The sequence below is a fragment of the Uloborus diversus genome, chromosome 5 (assembly GCF_026930045.1).
Source record: "Uloborus diversus isolate 005 chromosome 5, Udiv.v.3.1, whole genome shotgun sequence".
In the NCBI taxonomy this organism is placed as follows: domain Eukaryota; kingdom Metazoa; phylum Arthropoda; class Arachnida; order Araneae; family Uloboridae; genus Uloborus; species Uloborus diversus.
Window position 1 is genome coordinate 91841455 of NC_072735.1, and position 20725 is coordinate 91862179.

At 33.1% G+C, this 20725-nt stretch overlaps 1 protein-coding gene across 1 annotated transcript in view; it reads right to left on the reverse strand.

Moving 5' to 3' along the window:
• Positions 1-20725, reverse strand: part of LOC129222410 (uncharacterized) — a 38670-nt gene that overhangs the window by 15939 nt on the left and 2006 nt on the right. Inside the window, exons 2-3 of the mRNA XM_054856920.1 lie at positions 2810-2926; positions 2544-2696 (exon numbers count right to left, since the gene is read on the reverse strand). Coding sequence (XP_054712895.1) covers positions 2544-2696; positions 2810-2926 — 270 coding nt within the window. The remainder of the gene's footprint in view (positions 1-2543; positions 2697-2809; positions 2927-20725) is intronic.

Here is a 20725-nt window from a genome sequence, read left to right on the forward strand (position 1 = left end):
AATTTTAAAGACTTTCTATAAGCTTGGTTCGCATTAAAAAGTGTGAAATAAAATAAGTACATGATTCTTTGATTAAAACACTCAAAAATTGCAGTTAATCTTAATATCGTTATATTTACTAGGTGAATTCTAAAGCAGCCAGATTTAAATTTTAAATTAAAGTTTTGTTGGCTGCTTTAGAATTAACCAAGATTAACTGCAAATTTTGAGTGTTGTAATCAAGAAATCATGTAATTACTTTAATTTATACTTTTTAGTGAGAACCAAGCTTGTAGTATAGTTGAGAATTGAAAAACATTTTTTGTACCTTTTTTAAAGTTTTTTTTCGCTTTGAAATTTATTTAAGGTGAAGCGAAATTTAAAACATATTTACACATTATCTATCTTTATTGTTTCTTTTTTTAAAAAAAAAGAGTTTCGCTGTAGTCTTTTATTTATTTATTTATTTAATTATTTTTTATGAGATCCAATTTTAGAAAAAATAAAAGGTTTCAATATTATTGAAAATTTTTGTTCGAAAAAAGACATAAATACAGTAGAGAACCAATCATTCGGGAAGTTCGGGACCATCGCTATCCCGGATATCTGAATTTCCCGGTTTTCTGGATCGCTAAAAAGCGCTATTGGCCGATTGTTTAGAAAACTTAAATTACTATAGAAATATATATATATATATATATATATATATATATATATATATATATATAATATATATATATATATATATATATATATATATATATATATATATATATATATATATATATATATATATATATATATATATATATATATGTATGTATGTATATATATATTATAAGACCTGAAACCCTCACACTTTTCGACGCTTTAAAACGAAAGAAAATGAAGGGAAGGGCAAAAAACAAGTTTTTGAAAGTAAATTGCGATTTTTCTACTCTAGAGTATGAAAACATTTGTTGTCATGAACGTATTGCTTTCTTTTTTTTTTGTAAAGATGTTTTATTTGCGATTACGGTAGTTATTGATAACTATTGCTTTTACATTAAGTTAATATGAATAGAAATTTCATATATGAGTTCTTGCAGCCTTATTAGTCTTCTGTTTAACGATTTCCAGATTCCACGATCAGCTATCCGGAAATTCGCGAATCTGGTTTTCGGCGTTTCCCGCTCTTTCGCTCTAAACGACTATAATTTAATTTAAGGCCATTCACAATAAAATATTGCATTAGAATGCTACAATATTTATTTCTTTAGGTTTCGGTTGGAATAAAACACGAAAATTTTGGACTTACGAGCGTACTTTTTAATTCAAGAAAATATTTCGGAAATTTTGTCCTGCTTAAAGAATAACCCTTTGAAGTTCCTTTTTGTTAACTTTTTCCGAGTTATACTTGAGTAATATGGTATTTATTAAGAAACCGTTCATATTCTTTTAGGTACTTCAAAAAAATGCTTAGTTTATCAAAAATTGCCGAAAACGCGTATTTTTGAAAAATGGCAGGAAAATCGGCAAAAAGTTTCCCGGTTTTTTTGGTTCCCGGATAAAAGGTTCTGCTCTGTACTGCAAATCAATTAAAATTTAGGAATTGTAGTTTTAAATCACACTCCCGAAGTATCGTGAAAATACATTAATTTATTGAGATTTCGACGAAACAGCATGAAAAAACTAAATTGTAGTAACCTACCTGTAGTATTCACCTCACGATATATGATAGGTACCGTGGCTTTTGTATGAACTCAAACTTGTTTTTGAGCGGTGGAACGAACCGAACAAAAAAAAAAAAAAAAGCCCAAAACTTCAAGAGTAGCTATTAAAATTAGTTTTCACAACACAACTGAAAATTATATTTTTCATGCGATGGATAGGGAGAAGGACTTTCATTAGAAAAAAAAAAGTCTCACATAGAAAACAACTCGAAACTTGACGATATAACTAGGAATTGCTTCTTTAATCGAAATCATGACGCGGCCACTACTTTGAATCTCCTCAAACCTTTTATAATTTGATTGTCATATACACACGCAAACATTTTTTAAAATTTTATATACACATGTTCTTATCGCATACAAAACTCATCGCGATCACCAATGATTCCATTGCTTTCGTTAATGAAATGATCCGAGCTAATCGAAGAATGAAGACCCGTGAAATCAGTGACAAACTCAACCTGATAAAGGAACGGTTCACACTATCACCCACAAACAGGAAACCCAGATCACCCTAAACAAATTCCGTTGGGAAGTTTTGGAGCACCCCCGTATAGTCCGGATTTGTCACCCTGTGACTTCCACATCTTCGGGCCACTTAAGAGAGCATTACAGGGAAGCGTTTCCATTCGTACGATGAAGTGAAGGAAACTGGAACAGGACTTCCTCATGAGTCAGCCCCGATCTTTCAACAGCAAAGGCATCGACCAGCTACCGCAACGCTGGGACCTGTGTTTCAATGTCCACGACGATTTCTTTTGATTTATATTAAAAGCATTATTTTTATTCAACCTGTCCACTTTTCATCTGGGCAACCCTTATACATAGAGATTGCAATGTAATTCCGCTCACCTCTTAATGCAGACGTATTTTTCATTCCCACCCTTGCAGCTCTCCTGCTGGACATTGAACTGGGAGTCGCCTCCACTGGAAGAGCCGTCATTTAGCCATTCTCTCAACTCTTCTGGTTCTTCGGCAGTCCTGGTATCCTGGCACACGTTTTCGCTGAAGAAAGACAAGGGGAGTTAAAAACGTAAAATAGAAGATTCCTCTCCAAACTACATTCTCATGAGTGATAGTACAAGCTGCCATATCCCCAAAAAGTGAGGAATACTTACCCCTGATACCAGGGCTGTGGAATCCTTATGGGAGGCATGAAATTGTTGACCATGGCCCAAGGGTCCATGGGCAGCATTGCTGCGAAGGGATTGAAGCCGAATCCTCCGGAATTGGCCCTGGAAAAAGAAAAGGTTTTGAATATTTCTTTCAATCTGATATATACTTAAAAATAATTATATTGTCAGTATTGCAGTGTGTGCTGTTGAAAACACCGTATAATGGCTTGTATGCTGTAATAATCTTGAACCTTTTTTACCCAAAGTATTTTTCAGCTTTTGTGCTAAATGTGCATTTTAGTAATAATTTATTTAATACTTTAATGTATGAGGTAGCTTCAAATAAAAATCCAGTAACAAAGGAGCAGTTTTCTTGGTATGTCTTTTAATAACGTAAAGGAAGTAGTCAAAACGTCTGTGTGAGCCTACCTTTGCCATCGGGATGAAGTCGGTACTGGGTTCTCGATATCAGAACTTTTCTCTCATTAACACGACTGTGGTCTTTATGTGGACTTCCGTACGCAAATTATAATCTCATTTTAAAATTAAGAAATGTGAGCTGTTTTGATTTTAAACCTTCAGTGTGTTTCGATTTCCTTTTTGGTTAGCGATGGTCTCCAGAACAGAACGAACAAAATAAAACGGTCAATAGAAAGGCACCAAAGAGCAGTCATCTCCTAATTACCGTTTTTCCCCCAAAATAGGACCTAATAGAAAATATGAGCCCTTGCATGATTTTTCTCGATACTTCTAATAAAACCCTTACCTCTAAAATAAGCACTCGTTTAGAAGACTTTAAAAAGAAAACCTTTATTTCTGAATGACCAAATACAACTGCTACAAATATGCACATTTGAAACAAAACAAATCGATGTGCTTGCTATAGCTAATAATTTTCAATCTTTTTCATAAACTTGGCTAGAGAAACAGACACTAAGAATTTTATTTAAAACAATAATTTTAAAAATGATGTATTTTGATTCTCAGATAAAATGAGTAAAAAAAAAGTTTTTTTTTCCCTAAATTTGAAAGGATAATCTAAGAAAAGATTATTCACTTAAGAGCAATGTCATTGGTTGCTCCCAAATCTAATGTTCAAGAATTTTTGAGCGTGCACAAATATTAATTATAGTGTATTAAGAAAATAAGACATATCATATCTTTTACAGAAAAAATGTAGAATAAGGCCAGGCTTTATTTTTGGAAAAACACTTTTGGGATTACTTTAAGTGATAGGCCGACTCTATCCCACATGGCTCAAATTTGAAAAACTGTTGCTGCAGTCATATGGAAAAGTTTTGAAGCTCTATAAAAGCTCAGTTTCAGCAAATTAATCTTTTAAAAAAACCAACTCTTTAATGGAAACAAGGTTCATCGCAGAATCGTTTCTTGTTACAAACACTTGAATTTCAATTTTCAAACTTTTTTTTTAAACCTGAATTAATGAAACTTTGTATTTTTCTTTCTTTTTAGAATAAAGTAGTCGAACTTCAATTAAGCAAGGAAACTTAAAAAGGTAAAAGCTTTCTTCGACGCTTTTTCGGTACCCCGACTAGTAGTTCCATGTTGTTCTTAATAGCATAATGTTCCATGATTCCTCACTGTAATGATTTCACTCCGAGTAGATTTGAAACCATTTCAAAGTGACGTAAGTGCTATAATGAATAGTATGAGGGAGTCGGGACGAAGGATTTTTATTAGTATAAGTACTAATTTTTGTCTTAATTTCTCTTTAAACTCAAATGCTGAAAAACTTTCCTACATACTGTGCAACAACCGAAAACCAGAAAAACGTTTCTTATTCCTGAATTTAGTTTACGAAAAGATATGTATAGACTTATTTTATTTATTTATTTATTATTATTATTCTTTCCAATTTTTACGTCATCGCTCTCATTTATGTCGTTAACAACTCTTCTAGTTTTGCAAATACAGAGCATTGTGATGCTAGGAATCATTTATTATTTCGCATGATGAGTAAGGTGACCATACGTCTCATTTTGAACCAGGGGTGATTGTGTTCCGGTATTTTACCGGATTTCCGGTATTTTCATCTTGAATTCCGGTATCTTCATCTTCGAAAATACCGGAACTTCTATATTTTCATAAAAACTCACTTTAGTAAAATTTAGGGCCATGTTTAATGAAACGAAAAAATCCAAATTGAAGACATTTGGTACAATCATAAAGCTAAGCTACGGTCATGTTTTGTAAACTGGGGGAAGGTTGGAAGAGAAAAGTGATAAGAGCTTCGACTCCTGTCTTTGTTCTTCATGGCAGTTGGAGGAATTGATCGTATGCAAATATTTTCTTTATTTTATATTCTGGTTTATGATCTTTATCTGTGCGCGTTCTGTTGTTATTGAACTAATTCTAATTATACTTTATCGTTATTCATATGCTCCTCGTAAATATAAATTAGTTTGTTTAATTAAATTTTACTAGTTAACTCTTACTTTTCATTTTGCTACTTTTTTTGTTTGATAAATTTATTCATTTGAACTTTGCATGTTCTCATTTAAAAAATGAGGTATCTGGATAAATCTGAAGATATTGGCTCCATCGATGCAGGAAAGAAGAACAAGTTTGATTGAGAATGGTTAAACAGAGTGGATTCCTACAATGAAAAGATGGAAATATAGTGTAAAATAATTGATAGGGCTGGATTTTGGTTTTGTGTTTCTTGCAACAAGCCCGTTACATATGCTAATGATGGTGTGAAGGCATTATTGCAATGCAACATTCTTCTACAAATACTCATAAAAGAAACCGGGAATCTTTAAAAAATGCTGGTGTATTAGGCTCTAGTGTATTAGTAAATGAATGTAATTAGTGGTTAAGGATTCAGATACAAAGGAGGAAAATAAAACATTCTTTGAAAAATTTTAAGAAATGAGAAAAATTAAAAGAATTCAATTCCCACCATGCACATGGACGTATGAAGTCCAATTAAAACTTCGAGTTTTAGCCCCAACAAATAACTATGTATCTAAATTATTTATATACATAATATGATGTGTGCATACACGTAATGTGTATATATATGCCCATAAAGACACTTATTCTTCTTGGAAAAAAAAAGTTTAGGTATTTTTTCATGGAGTTACAATCACCCCTGTTTGAACGGGACAGTCCCGTTTTCAGACAGCCTGTCCCGTTCTCCTCGCACATTGTGTCGGGACGTAAAAAATGTCCCTTTTTCTGAAAATTAGCACCCTACTCTTGGGGGGGGGGGGAGTGGAAGACATTAAGCACAGTTGATAAAATACAGAGCGGCGATAAAGTTAGTCACATAAATGAAAAAATAACATTACCAATCAAGCACATTAAGCATAACACCGCGATTCAGTGTATCGATAGAGGTTATCATATTTGGAAGCAGTGGCGGCTAGTGTCTTGAAAAAGTGAGGAGCCAGATCATGGGTGCAATTGCACCGCCCCCCCCCCCGCCTCCAGGTTTTCAATAAAAAGATTTTTTTAAATATATTTTTTTAACATTTAAATTTTAGTAAAACAATTATTTGTGTCAAATAAGTAAAATCAAATTCATTTTAAACAAAGGACAAGCTACAAAAAAGTTAAACTACTAAGTAAATCACGAGAGATTTTAATCTCATGTTTATGCCCATGATTGCCGGCAAGGTGGTGCACTTTCACCCCCTGACTTTCAAAAATGAACTTTAATGAGTGAGATAGGGAAAAGCTACAAAATATATCACGAAAATTATTACTCTCACGTTTATGTCCAGTACGCTTTCCGGCGCTGCAGTACGCTTCCCTTGCAACACCGGTAAGGGGCCGCAAGGGATGCATTTTCACCCCCTGACTTTTCAAAATGAATCAATAAATTTAAAAAAGCAATATTAATCTGAATGTTTTAATAGCAATATAATTTTTAATCTTTTAAAATTATTTTGAACGAGTAAAACTAATTTTATTTTAAGCAAGGCCAAATTACAAAAGTACAAAAATAATGTGATCAAAGAAATATAAAAATTATAAGTTAAATAACTCTAACAAAGATAAAAATGCATCTCAGTATTCGCTTTAAAATAAATAAAATAAAAGTATATAGTCTAAATTTAAAAAAAACTATAAGTAAATCAATTAAAAAACCGGTTAAAAAAATCTTAGCTATGTGCATGAGGGTGCACCCTTCTGCATATAAATATGCCAATGCCCATGGGCCAGATTCCGAATTTTTATGCAGACTAAGAAAAAAAAATCGAACTCTTTTTAGTTTCTTCAAATTATTGACTTGTCACATTCTCTTTAAAACTACATGAGCAGTAACTTAAAACAAGTTATAATTTCTATGAAACAATGGAAAGACATTTGTTGAATAAAAAAAAATGAATTTTGTAACGATACATGCACACACGTACATACAACACAACACACAAAAGTGGTGCAACTAGGAAGTAGATTTTTTTTTTGGGGGGGGGGGGGGCATAATAGGAAAAAAATTTCATCGATTTGATTGATTTGATTTGCTCAAATCTCTCACTTTTGAAACTTGTAGTTTTCAAAAAGTAATTTTTAAAGGTCTCTGGCGATGTTAGGGGTTAGGGGAAAGATCGATGCAAGGGACTTCGCGGAATGTAAAAATTGAAGTCTTAAAACGCGGTTATAGGCGATATTTATTGACCTTAGGAAGAGAAGGAGCTCCGGGAGTCTACCCGATCTTTTTTTTCCCTTTTTTTTAATCAATAGAAATCAATTCATACTCCCCCCCCCTTCAATTTTTGAAATTGCAATTCCAAAAACGTAATTGTCCACAGACTTTTAAGATTTTTTCGGGAATGGTGTCTTGCGCTCTCCCCTAGAATTTTTTTCAAAATTGAAGTCCTAAAAACTTAAGCACAATATTCAATGATATTGTGCGGAGGGGTTCAGAGAATATTCCACTTAAATTTTTCGCCATTGGCTGATTAAAAAGCCTATTTTTTTGATGATATTAAAGGAAGGCGGTTAGGGGGCCCTAGCCCGAATCTTTTCTGAAAATGAAGTCTTAAAAACGCGATTGTAGGACCATATTTGATAACATTAGGGACAGCAATCATTCGAAATTAAAGCTCCAAAAAAGCAATTTTAAGCGATATACGAACTCAATTTTAAGCGATGTTGTTAGGAATTCTGGGACTTTCCCTGGAAATTTTGGGAAATTGAAGTTCTGGGAATGAAAGTTGAGATGTTCCGTAATGTTTTGGACGGGGGGAGGGGAGGATTTGGAGGAAAGACTTATTTTCAAACGAACTTGAAAAAAGAAGCAAAGAAATAGGGCGGGGAGAGGGGGGAGGCTTCTTAACTACCTGTAACTATTGAAAATTTGTATTTCAAAGATTTCTTTTTAAAAGAAACTAAGATTTACTCTAACATTATTATTTTTTTCCGAATTAAAATTCAATACCGTCTCCACTCTACCGAGGAAGTTCTGTTGGGTGAATGCTTTCTAACAATGCTCTGGACAAAAAGGGGAAACGGACATTCCCTGGGACAAATGTCTTGTGTTTGGGATCGGGCGGCTGCTCCGCGCCGATCTTTAAAGGAAAAGTTGAAAATATTAGGATACACATTTCAAGGGGAAAATGCAACAAAGTAAGTCCCACCCACATATTCCTTTTGTTTTTAATTTCAAACATGCAAGAACAAAAGAAAAGAAAAAAAAAGAAAATGAATAAAAAGTTATAAATAATTGTCTGAAAAAAGTGAGGGGGCCGGGCCTCATCTGGTTCCCTCCCACGAGCCGCCATTGTTTGGAAGTATTAACCACTTTGGCCTTTTCTATCAATCACACTTGGAAAATATAAATATCAAAATAGCATTGATTGCGTCACCTCAAAAATTTAGTGGGGGAAAACCGGTTAATGGTGTGGTTGTACAACTGAAGCTTTTAAAACTATCGAAAAGTGCTGCTGTTCTCACTCATTTTTGGCTAATTTTAAGTAATGTTTTGGTTATTTTCAAAACTTTTCTTTTAACAATCCTGTTCTGACCTAGAGACGGAAATAAGAAACGCAAAGTGTCAAAGTTCTCAGATTAGGTTTAATTCTCGATAGTGATTGACGAAGTGTATTATTATGTGTGTGTGTCTATTGAAATCTGAGTGAGGTGCCATTTTTATTTTTAATCTATTAATTTCTATTGTTTGTGATAAACACAAACCGTTATTTTTGAGCAATTCGAATTTCCTATTATCCTCACTTATCCGCTATTGACGTTTCGGTTCCTTTTTCAATGTTGCCACCTAATGATCATCTCTAGTAATACATAAGGCCACACCTATCCATATTTGTAATGTAATTCAATTGTTAAATATATTTATTTATTTCATTTTACACAAACTGCTGAATGGCAACACCTCATTGTTGAAAAGTAAAAGGCGCACGAGATCGTGTTCGATAGATTTTTAATTTAACTGAGCGACGACTTCTTGAGGTGTAACAACGTTATGTGCGATGTTAATAAAGTTTGGTTGACTTTTATAATATAATGGAGTCAAATTTATATACGAGATTAGGGATTTGGTTTATACCTGTTAAGTGAGCTCCGTGAATTTGTTATGTTGCTTGAAGAATAATTAGAGATCCAGATGCATTTTTACTTGTATTTATTTAGAAAAGGACAACAACGAAAATATAACGAAACTACAGCAACGACCATTTCAAATATAGTAAAAGTACTAATGTGTTGCCACAATGGTAAAGATAAATGTATCATAATTTAACACGCCTCCTTACAATTATCTTTATCAATTACAAACATAACAGAAATATATTTTTTTTTACTACGTTCAACGTTTTTGCACAAAATGTCCAAATTATTAAATAATATATATATATATATATATATATATATATATATATATATATATATATATTTATACATATAAATCCAAAACGTTGAACTAAACATCAATACAATTTAGTTTTCTACCAAAAACAAAATTTATATCAATTTCAACATTTTTCTGAACTTGGTAAATTTAATTTTTCCTAACGACTTAGTAAAGATATCAGCAATGTTTGACTCTGAATCTATCTTAAAGATTTCAACAACTCCAGTTTTAACATTTTCATGAACATAATAGTATTGTACTTCAATATGCTTAGAATTTTTCGTAGTTTCCGTATTTAGCAATGGCAAGAGCTCCAGAATTATCTTCATAAATTTTAATAGGTTGAACAATTTCAACAAAAACATCATTAACAACATTTCTTACAAAAATTGCTTCTGTCACAACTTCAGATAATGCAATATATTCTGCAAAGGTAGATGACTTAGTTACACAATTTTGTTTTTTAGATTTCCAATAAATGGGATTTCCAAATAATTCAATTACAAATCCGGTAGTTGACTTCCTATCAGTAACATCTCCTGCCCAGTCGGCATCAACATAACAGTTCACAATATCAGCTTTCTGATTTTGGTTATAAGTTAGTTTAAGATCTTTAGTTAAATACAAGTACTTCAAAACTCGCAAAGCATACTTGAAATGTGTTTCATCATAACTATTCTGAAATCTACTTAGATAATTAACACTGAAAGATATGTCTGGTCTAGTACCATGACTGATGTACAAAAGAGCTCCTATTAAATTTCTATATTTAACATTCTCATTTATATTTGATTGACTCAGTTTAAGATTTATCTCCATTGGTGTATTATGAAGTTTTGAGTTTTTTATATTATACAGTTCAGCTAAAGATATTATATAGTTTTTCTGACTTAATGTTAAGATGTTACTTTTCTCATAATCATATTCTATGTCGATCCCAATATAGCTCTTTACTTTGCCCAAATCTTTCATTTTAAATTTATTATGTAGCTGTTTATTGATATCGTTAATTGTTTGAATGTCTTTGCAACATATTAATAAATCATCAACGAATAAAAGTATATATACAGTTATACTATTTTCAATTTTAACATAAAGGCAATAATCGTACTTACTTCTACGAAATCCTAGACTTTCAATATAATCATTAAAACATTCATACCAAGCTCGTGGACTCTCTTTTAGACCATATAATGCTTTGTTTAACTTATAAACACTATTGGATTTATCATCATAGCCTTGTGGCTGTCTTACATAAACTTCAGATAACACTTTACCATTTAAAAATGCTGTCTCGACATCCATTTGATGTATGTTTAAACTATGCTGACAAGAATAAGAAAGTAACAGCTTTAAAGTTTGCATTTTAGCAACAGGTGAGTATGTATCATCAATACTATCCTTTTGTTGGAACCCTCTAACAACTAACCTGGCCTTTAAAACATCCCCTGGTTTCCTTTTGAACACCCATTTCACATCTAGGACTGCTTTATTCTCCGGTTTTGTCACTAGTGTCCAAGTATTGTTTTTGAAAAGACTGTTCATCTCCCTGTCCATTGCCTCTTTCCATCGATCAGCTTCATTGCATGTTATCGCCTCCTCGAAGTTACCTGGAATTGTAGCATCACAAAAATTCGCATCAACACAATAATATCCGAATTCTTCATGGAATCGAACGGGTGGTTTGACTTGCCTTTTCGGTCTCGTTTCACATTTTAATTCGTCATCATTTTTCGCACTGTCTTTGAAACTCTTTTTATTACTTTGCCCATTAGACACTTCTTCAGACAGTGTCCTATTATTTATATCGTGACTGTCATCTTCATCACCACAGTTTATACACATAATATCTTCTTCAATAATGTCAACATGCCTGGCAACTATTATTCTATTATTAACCAAAACTCTGTATCCAACTTCCGTATATCCAAGCAAAATTCCAAATACAGCCTTTTTATCCCATTTGGTTTCTCTTAGTTCATCTGGTACTCTGACATACACTTTACTGCCATATAGTTTTAATTCTTTTGCAGAAGGTTTTTTGTCAAAAAATATTTCATAAGGTGTCTTCCTCTGTACAGTATTTGTCAATGTCCTGTTTTTCAGATAAACAGCTGTTTTAACTACTTCAGGCCAATAACGCCGATCAACTTTTGCTTCTGCTAGGAGACATCTAGCCATATTCATTATTGTTCTGTTATATCTTTCGGCTGTGCCGTTCAATTCGTGTACATATGGTGGACACGGCTTTATCTGTATTCCTTTTTCTCTTGCAAAGTTATATATCTTGTTATTCATATATTCTTTACCATTATCACATCTCAACTCTTTTATCATCTTTCCAGTTAAATTTTGAACTTCATTTACATATTCAATAAAACAATCACAGACTTGATCCTTCGTCTTAATACACCAAACTTTTGCCAATTTGCTATAATCATCGATAAAAGTAACGAAGTATTTTTCCCCATTGCATCCAGTAGTTCTGTGAGGTCCATTTACATCAGTGTGTACAATCTCCAATATATCTTCAGCTCTTCTTCTATTATTCTTAAAGGGTAAATTATGCATCTTGTTTTCAATACATATAGCGCACTTCATAAATTCTGTTTCTATTTCTTTAGGTATTCCTTCTAATAATTGATTTTTACACATAATGTCCAAATATTTAAAATTTACATGTCCAAATGTACGATGCAGCTTTTCTTTTAATGTTAGTATTTTATTGGTAACATTCGCAAATATTTTATTTGAAACATAACTTACTATTTTGTATAATCTTTCCTCTTTCTTCGCTATTGCTAATAATGTGCCATCAAAATTATAAATTTTTGAGAACCGTCCTTTTGAAACTATTTTATGATTGTCTGTAATCTTCGAATAACTTAATAAATTTGCCTTCATTTCTTTAACATAAAATACATTTTTCAAAGTTACTTTCGATTCAATGTCATAAACAGGAAAAGAGACTTTAATATTTCCAACCTTTGTCGCTTCTAACAACCTTCCGTCTCCAACTTTTACTTTAATTGGGTCCTTCAATGTTACTTGCTCTTCAAAATATTCATCACTATTTATTATATGATCGGTACACCCACTGTCCAGCAACAATTTCATTTCTCTTTGTCATAATACTTTCATCAGAGCTTGACATGTTGCTTTCAATTATTGTAGTATGGAAACTTTCTTCTAACTGATTATTATTTACACTGTGGTTAAAGTTCGCTCCACGTGCGCGATGATTACCAAAACTTTGACTTCGTTCCTGATTATTTGCTAGGCTTCGTCCGCGATAATTTTTGTAACCCCTGCCATGATAATTCATTTTGCTGTTGCCATACCAACAGTTCTTTTTAATATGTCCAGCTTTTCCACAATTGTAACAAATATTTTCTCGTGGGCCCGATTTCTTTGTTTCAATTTTAAAAGCATTTGATCTTTCCATTGGCGCACGGGGGGGGGGGGGGGTTCGTCACAATCATTTTTCTCCTCGAGCGATTTCGCTTTAATTTTGCTTTTCAAATATTCAGCTGTTCTCTCCTTTTCCGGTAAAACGTCGATTAAATCGCCAATATGGCTGTAGTTTGATGGTAATGCTCTTAGCATATAATTCAATTTCTCTTGTTCCGTTACGGTAGCACCGGCTTGTTTAAGGTCGTTCACACACTTTTCAAAGTCATCGAAAAATAAACTTAAATCTGGATAATTCTTTAACTTCACGTTTTCTAAATTATTTCTACGTACAATTTGCAAAGAAGTGGAAGTTTTTAAATACATTGTGTCAAATTTGGCGATAATTTCAAACGCAGAGTCGCATTCATGGATGTATTCCAATTGCTTATTTGTGATAGCGCCATAAATATAATTTGTTGCTTGAACATCTTTTTCTTCCCATTTTGCTCGATCATCGTTAGCATTAACTGTCCGTTGAACCACTTCCTTACACTTTTTGAACTGCAAAAATTTCATCATTCGTGTTTTCCAATTAAAGTAATCTGAACCATCGAAAAGCGGTATACCAATATCACTACTTCTTGCATACGCCATATTAGTTTTCTTTCTCTTATATCACTGTTTCTAAAGCAACTTACTAACAAATCTTCTTGATCTTCGATAGTTTTCAATAACTACTGCTTCTGCTACCGTGTTAAGTGAGCTCCGTGAATTTGTTATGTTGCTTGAAGAATAATTAGAGATCCAGATGCATTTTTACTTGTATTTATTTAGAAAAGGACAACAACGGAAATATAACGAAACTACAGCAACGACCATTTCAAATATAGTAAAAGTACTAATGTGTTGCAACAATGGTAAAGATAAATGTATCATAATTTAACAATACCTTCCCGACTTCCTCCTTACCGTAGGTTGGTTTATACCTTATAGTTTTGCCATGCCTCAACGAAAACTAACCGATGAAGAACGTGCTATCGCACTACTAACGTGCTAAGATGCTATCGCAATTCGGATTGCGAAAGCATCTTTTGAATGCAACTTGCCAGCATTCAAGTGAAAAGGACCCGAAGGGCCCATCGCCAGATGCAGATGTGATTTATTTATTTATTAACTATCAAGCATACTGTTACCAAAAATTCTAAACGAGAAAAAACGTTTCTAGGCCCCTTAGGGATGAAGGATCTATTTGAAACTTCTGATAAGTTTTCAAGTTCACCCCTCTTCAATGATCGCGCCTGCCAGCCCGAGTAAGTATATTAACGATATTAGAAAATCCTACAACAGCAGGCGGTGGACACTTATTTCTTCTGATAGCACAGTTTTCGAGTTCACCCCTCTTCAACTTCCGCGCCCGCCAGCCCGATCAAGCATGATGTTTGACGATATTAGAAAATGCTATAACAACGGGCGGTGAACATTTATTTCTTCTGATAACAGTTTTCAATTCCACCCCTCTTCAACTGTCGCCCCCACCAGCCCCAGCAAGCATGATGTTTGACTATTAGAAAATGCTATAACAACGAGCGGTGAACACTTATTTCTTCTGATAACACACGCAGTTTTCAAGTTCACCCCTCTTCAACTGTCACCCCCGCCAGCCCGAGCAAACATGATGTTTGGCGATATCAGAAAACGCTATAACAACGGGCGGTGAACACTTATTTCTTCTAATAACACACAGTTTTCAAGTTTACCACTCTTCAACTGTCGCCCCCGCCAGCCCGAGCATGCATGATGTTTGGCGATATCAGAAAATGTTATAACAACGGGCGGTGGACACTTATTTCTTCTGAAGAGACGATGACATTGAAATAAGGAACAAAAGGATGGATCATTTGAATCATATTTGCATGTTCCGTTGTTCTGCTTAATGATGAGTCGGCGCCGTTGTTTATGGAGGACACGAAGAAGCAACGCGCCGGGTTTTGTTCGCGTTATACTTTCGACGAAGGTCGTTTTATGAAAGTGGAAAATTCGGTTGCATGAAAAAGACACGGGTTATGAAAGAATATCGAATGATGATATTTCTGTTTATTGTTCGGGGAGTAATAACAGTGACGTGCATAATAATAGATGAAAGAACATTTTATCTATTCATATGTACGCAATAACATTGCTGAAATAGTTTTCGATTTTTAGGGAAATAGTCTTGTTTTTGAAATACTTTCGAACTACTGTATGTTCCAAGCTTGAAGTATCTGGAAGAGCATGACCGTATTTGAGGGGTGGAATTTTAGGGTTCAAACCCCCTCCGAAAATTTTCAACACTACTCCAAAAAAAGAAAAGCTTTTTATTGTACTTTTTTTGCTAAAAAAATTATTATTATTGTTTTATTTTTTATTTATTTATCAAATTCACTAAAAAATGATTTTTTTACTACTGAAGAATCGTATAAACTCTATGCTTTATCGGCAGTATTTATTTTTAGATAGTTGTTGCGAACATCCTTCCTTACAAAACAATACAGCGTTTTCCTTCAAATTTTAAATGTCTGTAGCAAACAAAAACATCAAAATTCTTTAACTTTAAAAGTGCCAAACTCTATATTTTACATTTCTTATAACTGTCAAAAAAAAAAAAAAATAATAATAATAAAAATAAATAAATAAAAATCATCAAGAAGCATTACTTTGAATGCGCGTATAATGCATCTATTCTTTTGAGTTATAAACAAGTAACTAAAATTCAAAAAAATTAAAAACCCCTGACACTGAGTCGCAAATGTAGAATTACGAACGAAAATTGAAAATCCTTTTAAAAGCCTTACATTAATAAAATCAATGGGGTTGTTTCCTTCAGTCAAAAGTACTATTTTAGTCACTAAAATTGATAGAATAGGCAATAAATAAATATATAAATAAATAAATAAAATAAAATAAATAAATAAATAAATAACATAGACTCAGAAAATATTTTTATTTTCCCAACAGTTGTTTTTTAATTAATTTGTTTAAATGTCCGATTTTTCAAATAAGGCGTGGTCTTGATGACATTACAAATGATGCATTTCGGCGCATCTTTCTACCACGGTTCCACGTTATGATAATCAACAAGAGAATTAAAATTGCGCTCTACGCTTGCTATCAACCATATCGTTGCCAATACTCGTGAGTAAAGATGCGAATTAAATATTTTGGTCTGTGAATGGCAACACTGAATGGCATTTCATCATTTGTGATATCATCGGGCAGAAACCATAGACTAATAATAAGAATAGACCGAGCTATGGCAACCCTTTTGCTGCTCATAAACCAAACCATGTGACTAGTGGATATCCTAGCAACAGCGGGCGTTGATCGTAGCAGACGATCGAAATAAAATAAATAAAAATTGATGGAACACGGAAGAATATCTTTTATGGAGTCCGATTTGTAATTTTGTTATTCTAAGTTGTAAATATTTTGTTAATATAGTGAGTTTTTCGTTTAGAAAGTATTGTGCATTTTCTTTAGTCAATTTCAATAACTCTCTAAGCAATTAAATATTCAAGGGCCCAAAAAGAATCGGCAAACGGTAAGATTTTTACCTACAATTTCAATTTAAGATACCGATTAGTACATTTTTGCGTTAACGCAAAACGTTTACGCCAACGCTGACGTAGTAGTTCCGAATGAAATAAAAGTTACTGAAAACTGTGACCAAAAACTATTACTAGTGTCAAAATAATGCATAACTAAAAAAAAAAAAAACTGTTCAATCTCTGCACTTGGAAATTTTTTTTTAATGAAAACACATTGTCTTAAAATACATGTCGAGTGTCAAACTATAGATAATGCTGCCATCTAGCAACCATGCTGCCAAAGTCTTCGCCAAGCCCTTCCACTAGTCACGTGATACATCTATGAACCAATTTTCTTCATCAGCAAGAATGAAAAAGCTCGGTCTACTCTTATAATTAGTCTATGGCAGAAACATAAACAATGAAAGCACACCGATTTAAGTAATTTTTTTAAAATATTAAACTTAAACAAATTATTTAAAAAATTGTCAGATCCCATGTTTTAAGGCATGCTCTTTCAGAAAAAAATACTTTTAAAATTTCAGAAACGACCCCATTACAAATATTTTATTTGTTAACAAATAGAAACTGGCAACAGACAAAATTTTTAAATCATTGCTTTTAATTTCCTTATCGGACAACAATGAATTCGGTTATCAGTCGCGTGAATAAAGGCTTAGCCGTTATTAAAACCTGCTTTAAAAAAACGTTATAGTTAGAATTCAATGAAACATGGAAGTTCCAAACACATTCTGTCAGACGCGAAAAAAAAAATACTCTTTATTTTGGTACTAAATTTTAAAAATTTTAAATATGTTTTCACTGCAAAAATCGCAAAATACCTTTTACAGGTTTTTAATTAATATCTTCGTTAGTTAATGTCATCCGAAAACACAACCTAGCTAAGAACACTCTCGATCAACTCTCCTTTCGAACATTTCTTCTTTTTTTTTTTTTTTTCAAAATCGGTCCATCCGTTTAGGCGCTGGAGTGCCACAGACAGATATACACACACACGTCAAACTTACAACCCCCTTTCTTTGTGTTTCGGGGGTTAATAAGATATCGAATATTTAACAGGGGGGAAGTTATGTAGTGCACCCATTATATTTCATTCCTGCTTTTAATAGATACCTAATGTTTTACATTTGCTCATGTTAATGCTCTAAAAGCCAAACCCGATCGTTTAAATAACGTATTGTAACAAAAATAAATAGAACCTAGAAATGAAGTCAAATTTTACTGACCACATTCCTTCATTTCACAAGAAATGTGTTTGGTAAAATGCTCCCCGAAAAAGAAAAAAGTCTGCTTATGGCCCCGTGAAAAAGTACTATGAAGTGCTATAAAATGTGAAGATAAATAGAAGCAACAATATTTTTTTCTAACGGGATTTATTTTGCATTGTTAAGCAATCACCCAATTAAAACTACAAAATTAAAGGACCAAAGTTTGTTAGTAATTTATCTTCAGGTTATGATACTAAAAATTACTGGGAGCGATCCCTCCCCCCCCCCCCTTTTTTGTACTTTAATTTAGAAAAAAAAAATCATTTTATGTTTTCTCTTTTTTTCTTCTCTGATGAGAGTGCGAATTTTATAAAGTGATACACTTCACCTCAGGATTGTTGGCGCTCTTCCTTCCTTCGTCCATTTCAAAGTTGGTTGCAAACAACTGAAACACGGGTTGCAAAAACCAAGGAGTGGCTACATAAGTTGTTCTCTTCAAGCACCATTGTCGTTACAATGAGAGACGAATTTGAATTGAGAGCTTGTGCCAAACTCTTTGTTTTGGTGCACATAATAGAATGCTTAATAGATTTGCCTCTCAAGTTTACTGTCCTCACCATTTTCTATGAATTCAATGCTCCTGACTTTTCCACTGATCATCAACAGTGCTGAGGAGCACTTTTATAGTTGAATAGTGTCTGATGTATTATATAGAGAGCTTAGGCTATTTTTTTTTTTTTTATCATTTTACTTTCACCTATGAATGATGGGGTGAAGGATTTGCAATTTTTGCAATGATACCTCTTGTACTCATTACATCTCTTTTTCTTTCTTTCTCATTTTTCCCCATTTTCTTCTTTATTTATTTAATTTTTTTACCTTCAAATCAGATTTTCATTTTGCTCAAAGAATCGCCAGAAATGTACCGCGGAGCAGTTTCAAAACTATTGCTTTAAGGCAATGTAACACAAAATGTTACTTTTTCTTCAAAATTTTCAATATTGATGGAATGTATTAATCTTCTTGATACAAAATTTTTCCTGACAGTCGCAGACTAACGTTTTTCTGTATTAAATGACGCACTAACTATTAAAAAAAAAGTTTGAAATCGGTTCCTCCGATAGAGCGCATTAACGTCGCTAATTTAGTTTCTATCGTAGCTGAGTTATTTTCGGTTTTTCTGTTAGTTTATGTCCTCATAGTTTTCTCACGTAATAGCTTGGTACACAGATCGGTAAACAGAGGCGCGAAGTACAAACAAAGGGGGAAAAGAATAATAGCCTCATCGATTTAACCGCGCTGAACAAACACTGTTTACGACTTCGATTGGACAAATGTACACTTCAGATCGACGCTTTTAAAAACTGACTTCGTAACATTTTTCTCACTCGGCTTCCTAAATGAGATTGTGGGTTAATTTAACCCTTATCTGGTGAAGTGACTTTTTTTTGTAACGTAAGGGGTGAGGTGGGGTGCATTTAGCCCTAGAATTTTTTTTTTTTTTTTTTTTTTGTGTGTGTGTTTTTCACAAAATTTAACAAATTGAAGTAGAAAAATTACCAACCAATGAATAAATGCAATTGTGTAAAGTGTTAGTGACATAAAGGCAGGGGCGGATATAGACTACCATTTTAGGGGAGGGTGGGTCATGCTAAAGAATGCCCCCCCCCCTCCGAACTTACGGATTTGAGTGCGAAAATTTTTTGAAACTGTTTGAGTGTCAATAAATAGCAACAAATCGATCAGGAATAAGGCAACTCGTTAGGCATAACCGTTACAGATTTCAGAAGCAACAAAAAGAAAGAGAATTTGAAATATTTACGTTCAAAAAAAAAAAAAAAATCATGAATTGAAAAGATTACTGAAATCCTTGACATTTTATTCATGAAGTATTTGAAAAAAAAATGTGGACGAATACTTCTGTCGTCGGTTTAGGGGGCGAGGTCATGACCCTCCCCTTGTATCCGCTACTGCATTAAGGTACATATCAAGCCATATATCTGTACCTCAAAGCTAGACTAGCGTGAGTCCAAAAGTGGCGACTTTCAGTTTATTACTGTATTGTATGTAGAATCGTATTCCGCATCGAGCCATATGAACCTAATTCTCAAAAAATAAAAATCCTTTGTAATTACAGTTGAACTTGGTTAATACGAAATGTCAAAAATCCACGAATTTGTTCGTATTAGACTTTATTCGTAACAACCGAGAATGGGTGATACTGTGAAAAAACGACGAAATCCTTACCTATGTCAAAAAAGAAAAAACATTAGTACTAATATACCTATTGTAATCTAACTATTTGTACGTTCATAAAAGAATCACTTAATTTTTATAAATGATTTTTTTTTTTTTGGAAAATATTGAAGAAGGAAAATTATAATCGACAATCGTAAAATAGGTTGTAATCCACAATGGAAGATAAACAGTTTTATCTCCGAGTATATTTAAATGTCCACAGGTAAACAAGCAATACGGGCTCTATTTTCTATTTAAAATAACTTTCTTCTCTTCACACAATAAAACTTCTATTACCTAACAAAATGATGAATAATTTTCAAAAAAAAAAAAAAAAAAACCGTATTCAACCACGAACATTTTATGTTAAGAGGTCAGAAAATTTTGTTCGTCTTAGCCGGGACCTTCAATTTAATGTACGAATTATGCGTGAAAGTTTTAATGTAATTAGATAGCAAGCCAAAATTAACGAACAAAATTTCCGCTGTAGCCGTGATTTCGTATTAAACGTGATCGTATTGAGAGAGTTCAACTATATTTATCAGCGTTAAAAGAGTCCCGTCTTTTGTATGCAACAGGAAAACGTTTTCTCTCTCTCCTGTAAAGTAGCGATTATGTGGCTGGCTCTGGAGTACAGATAGGTAAACATTACAAAACG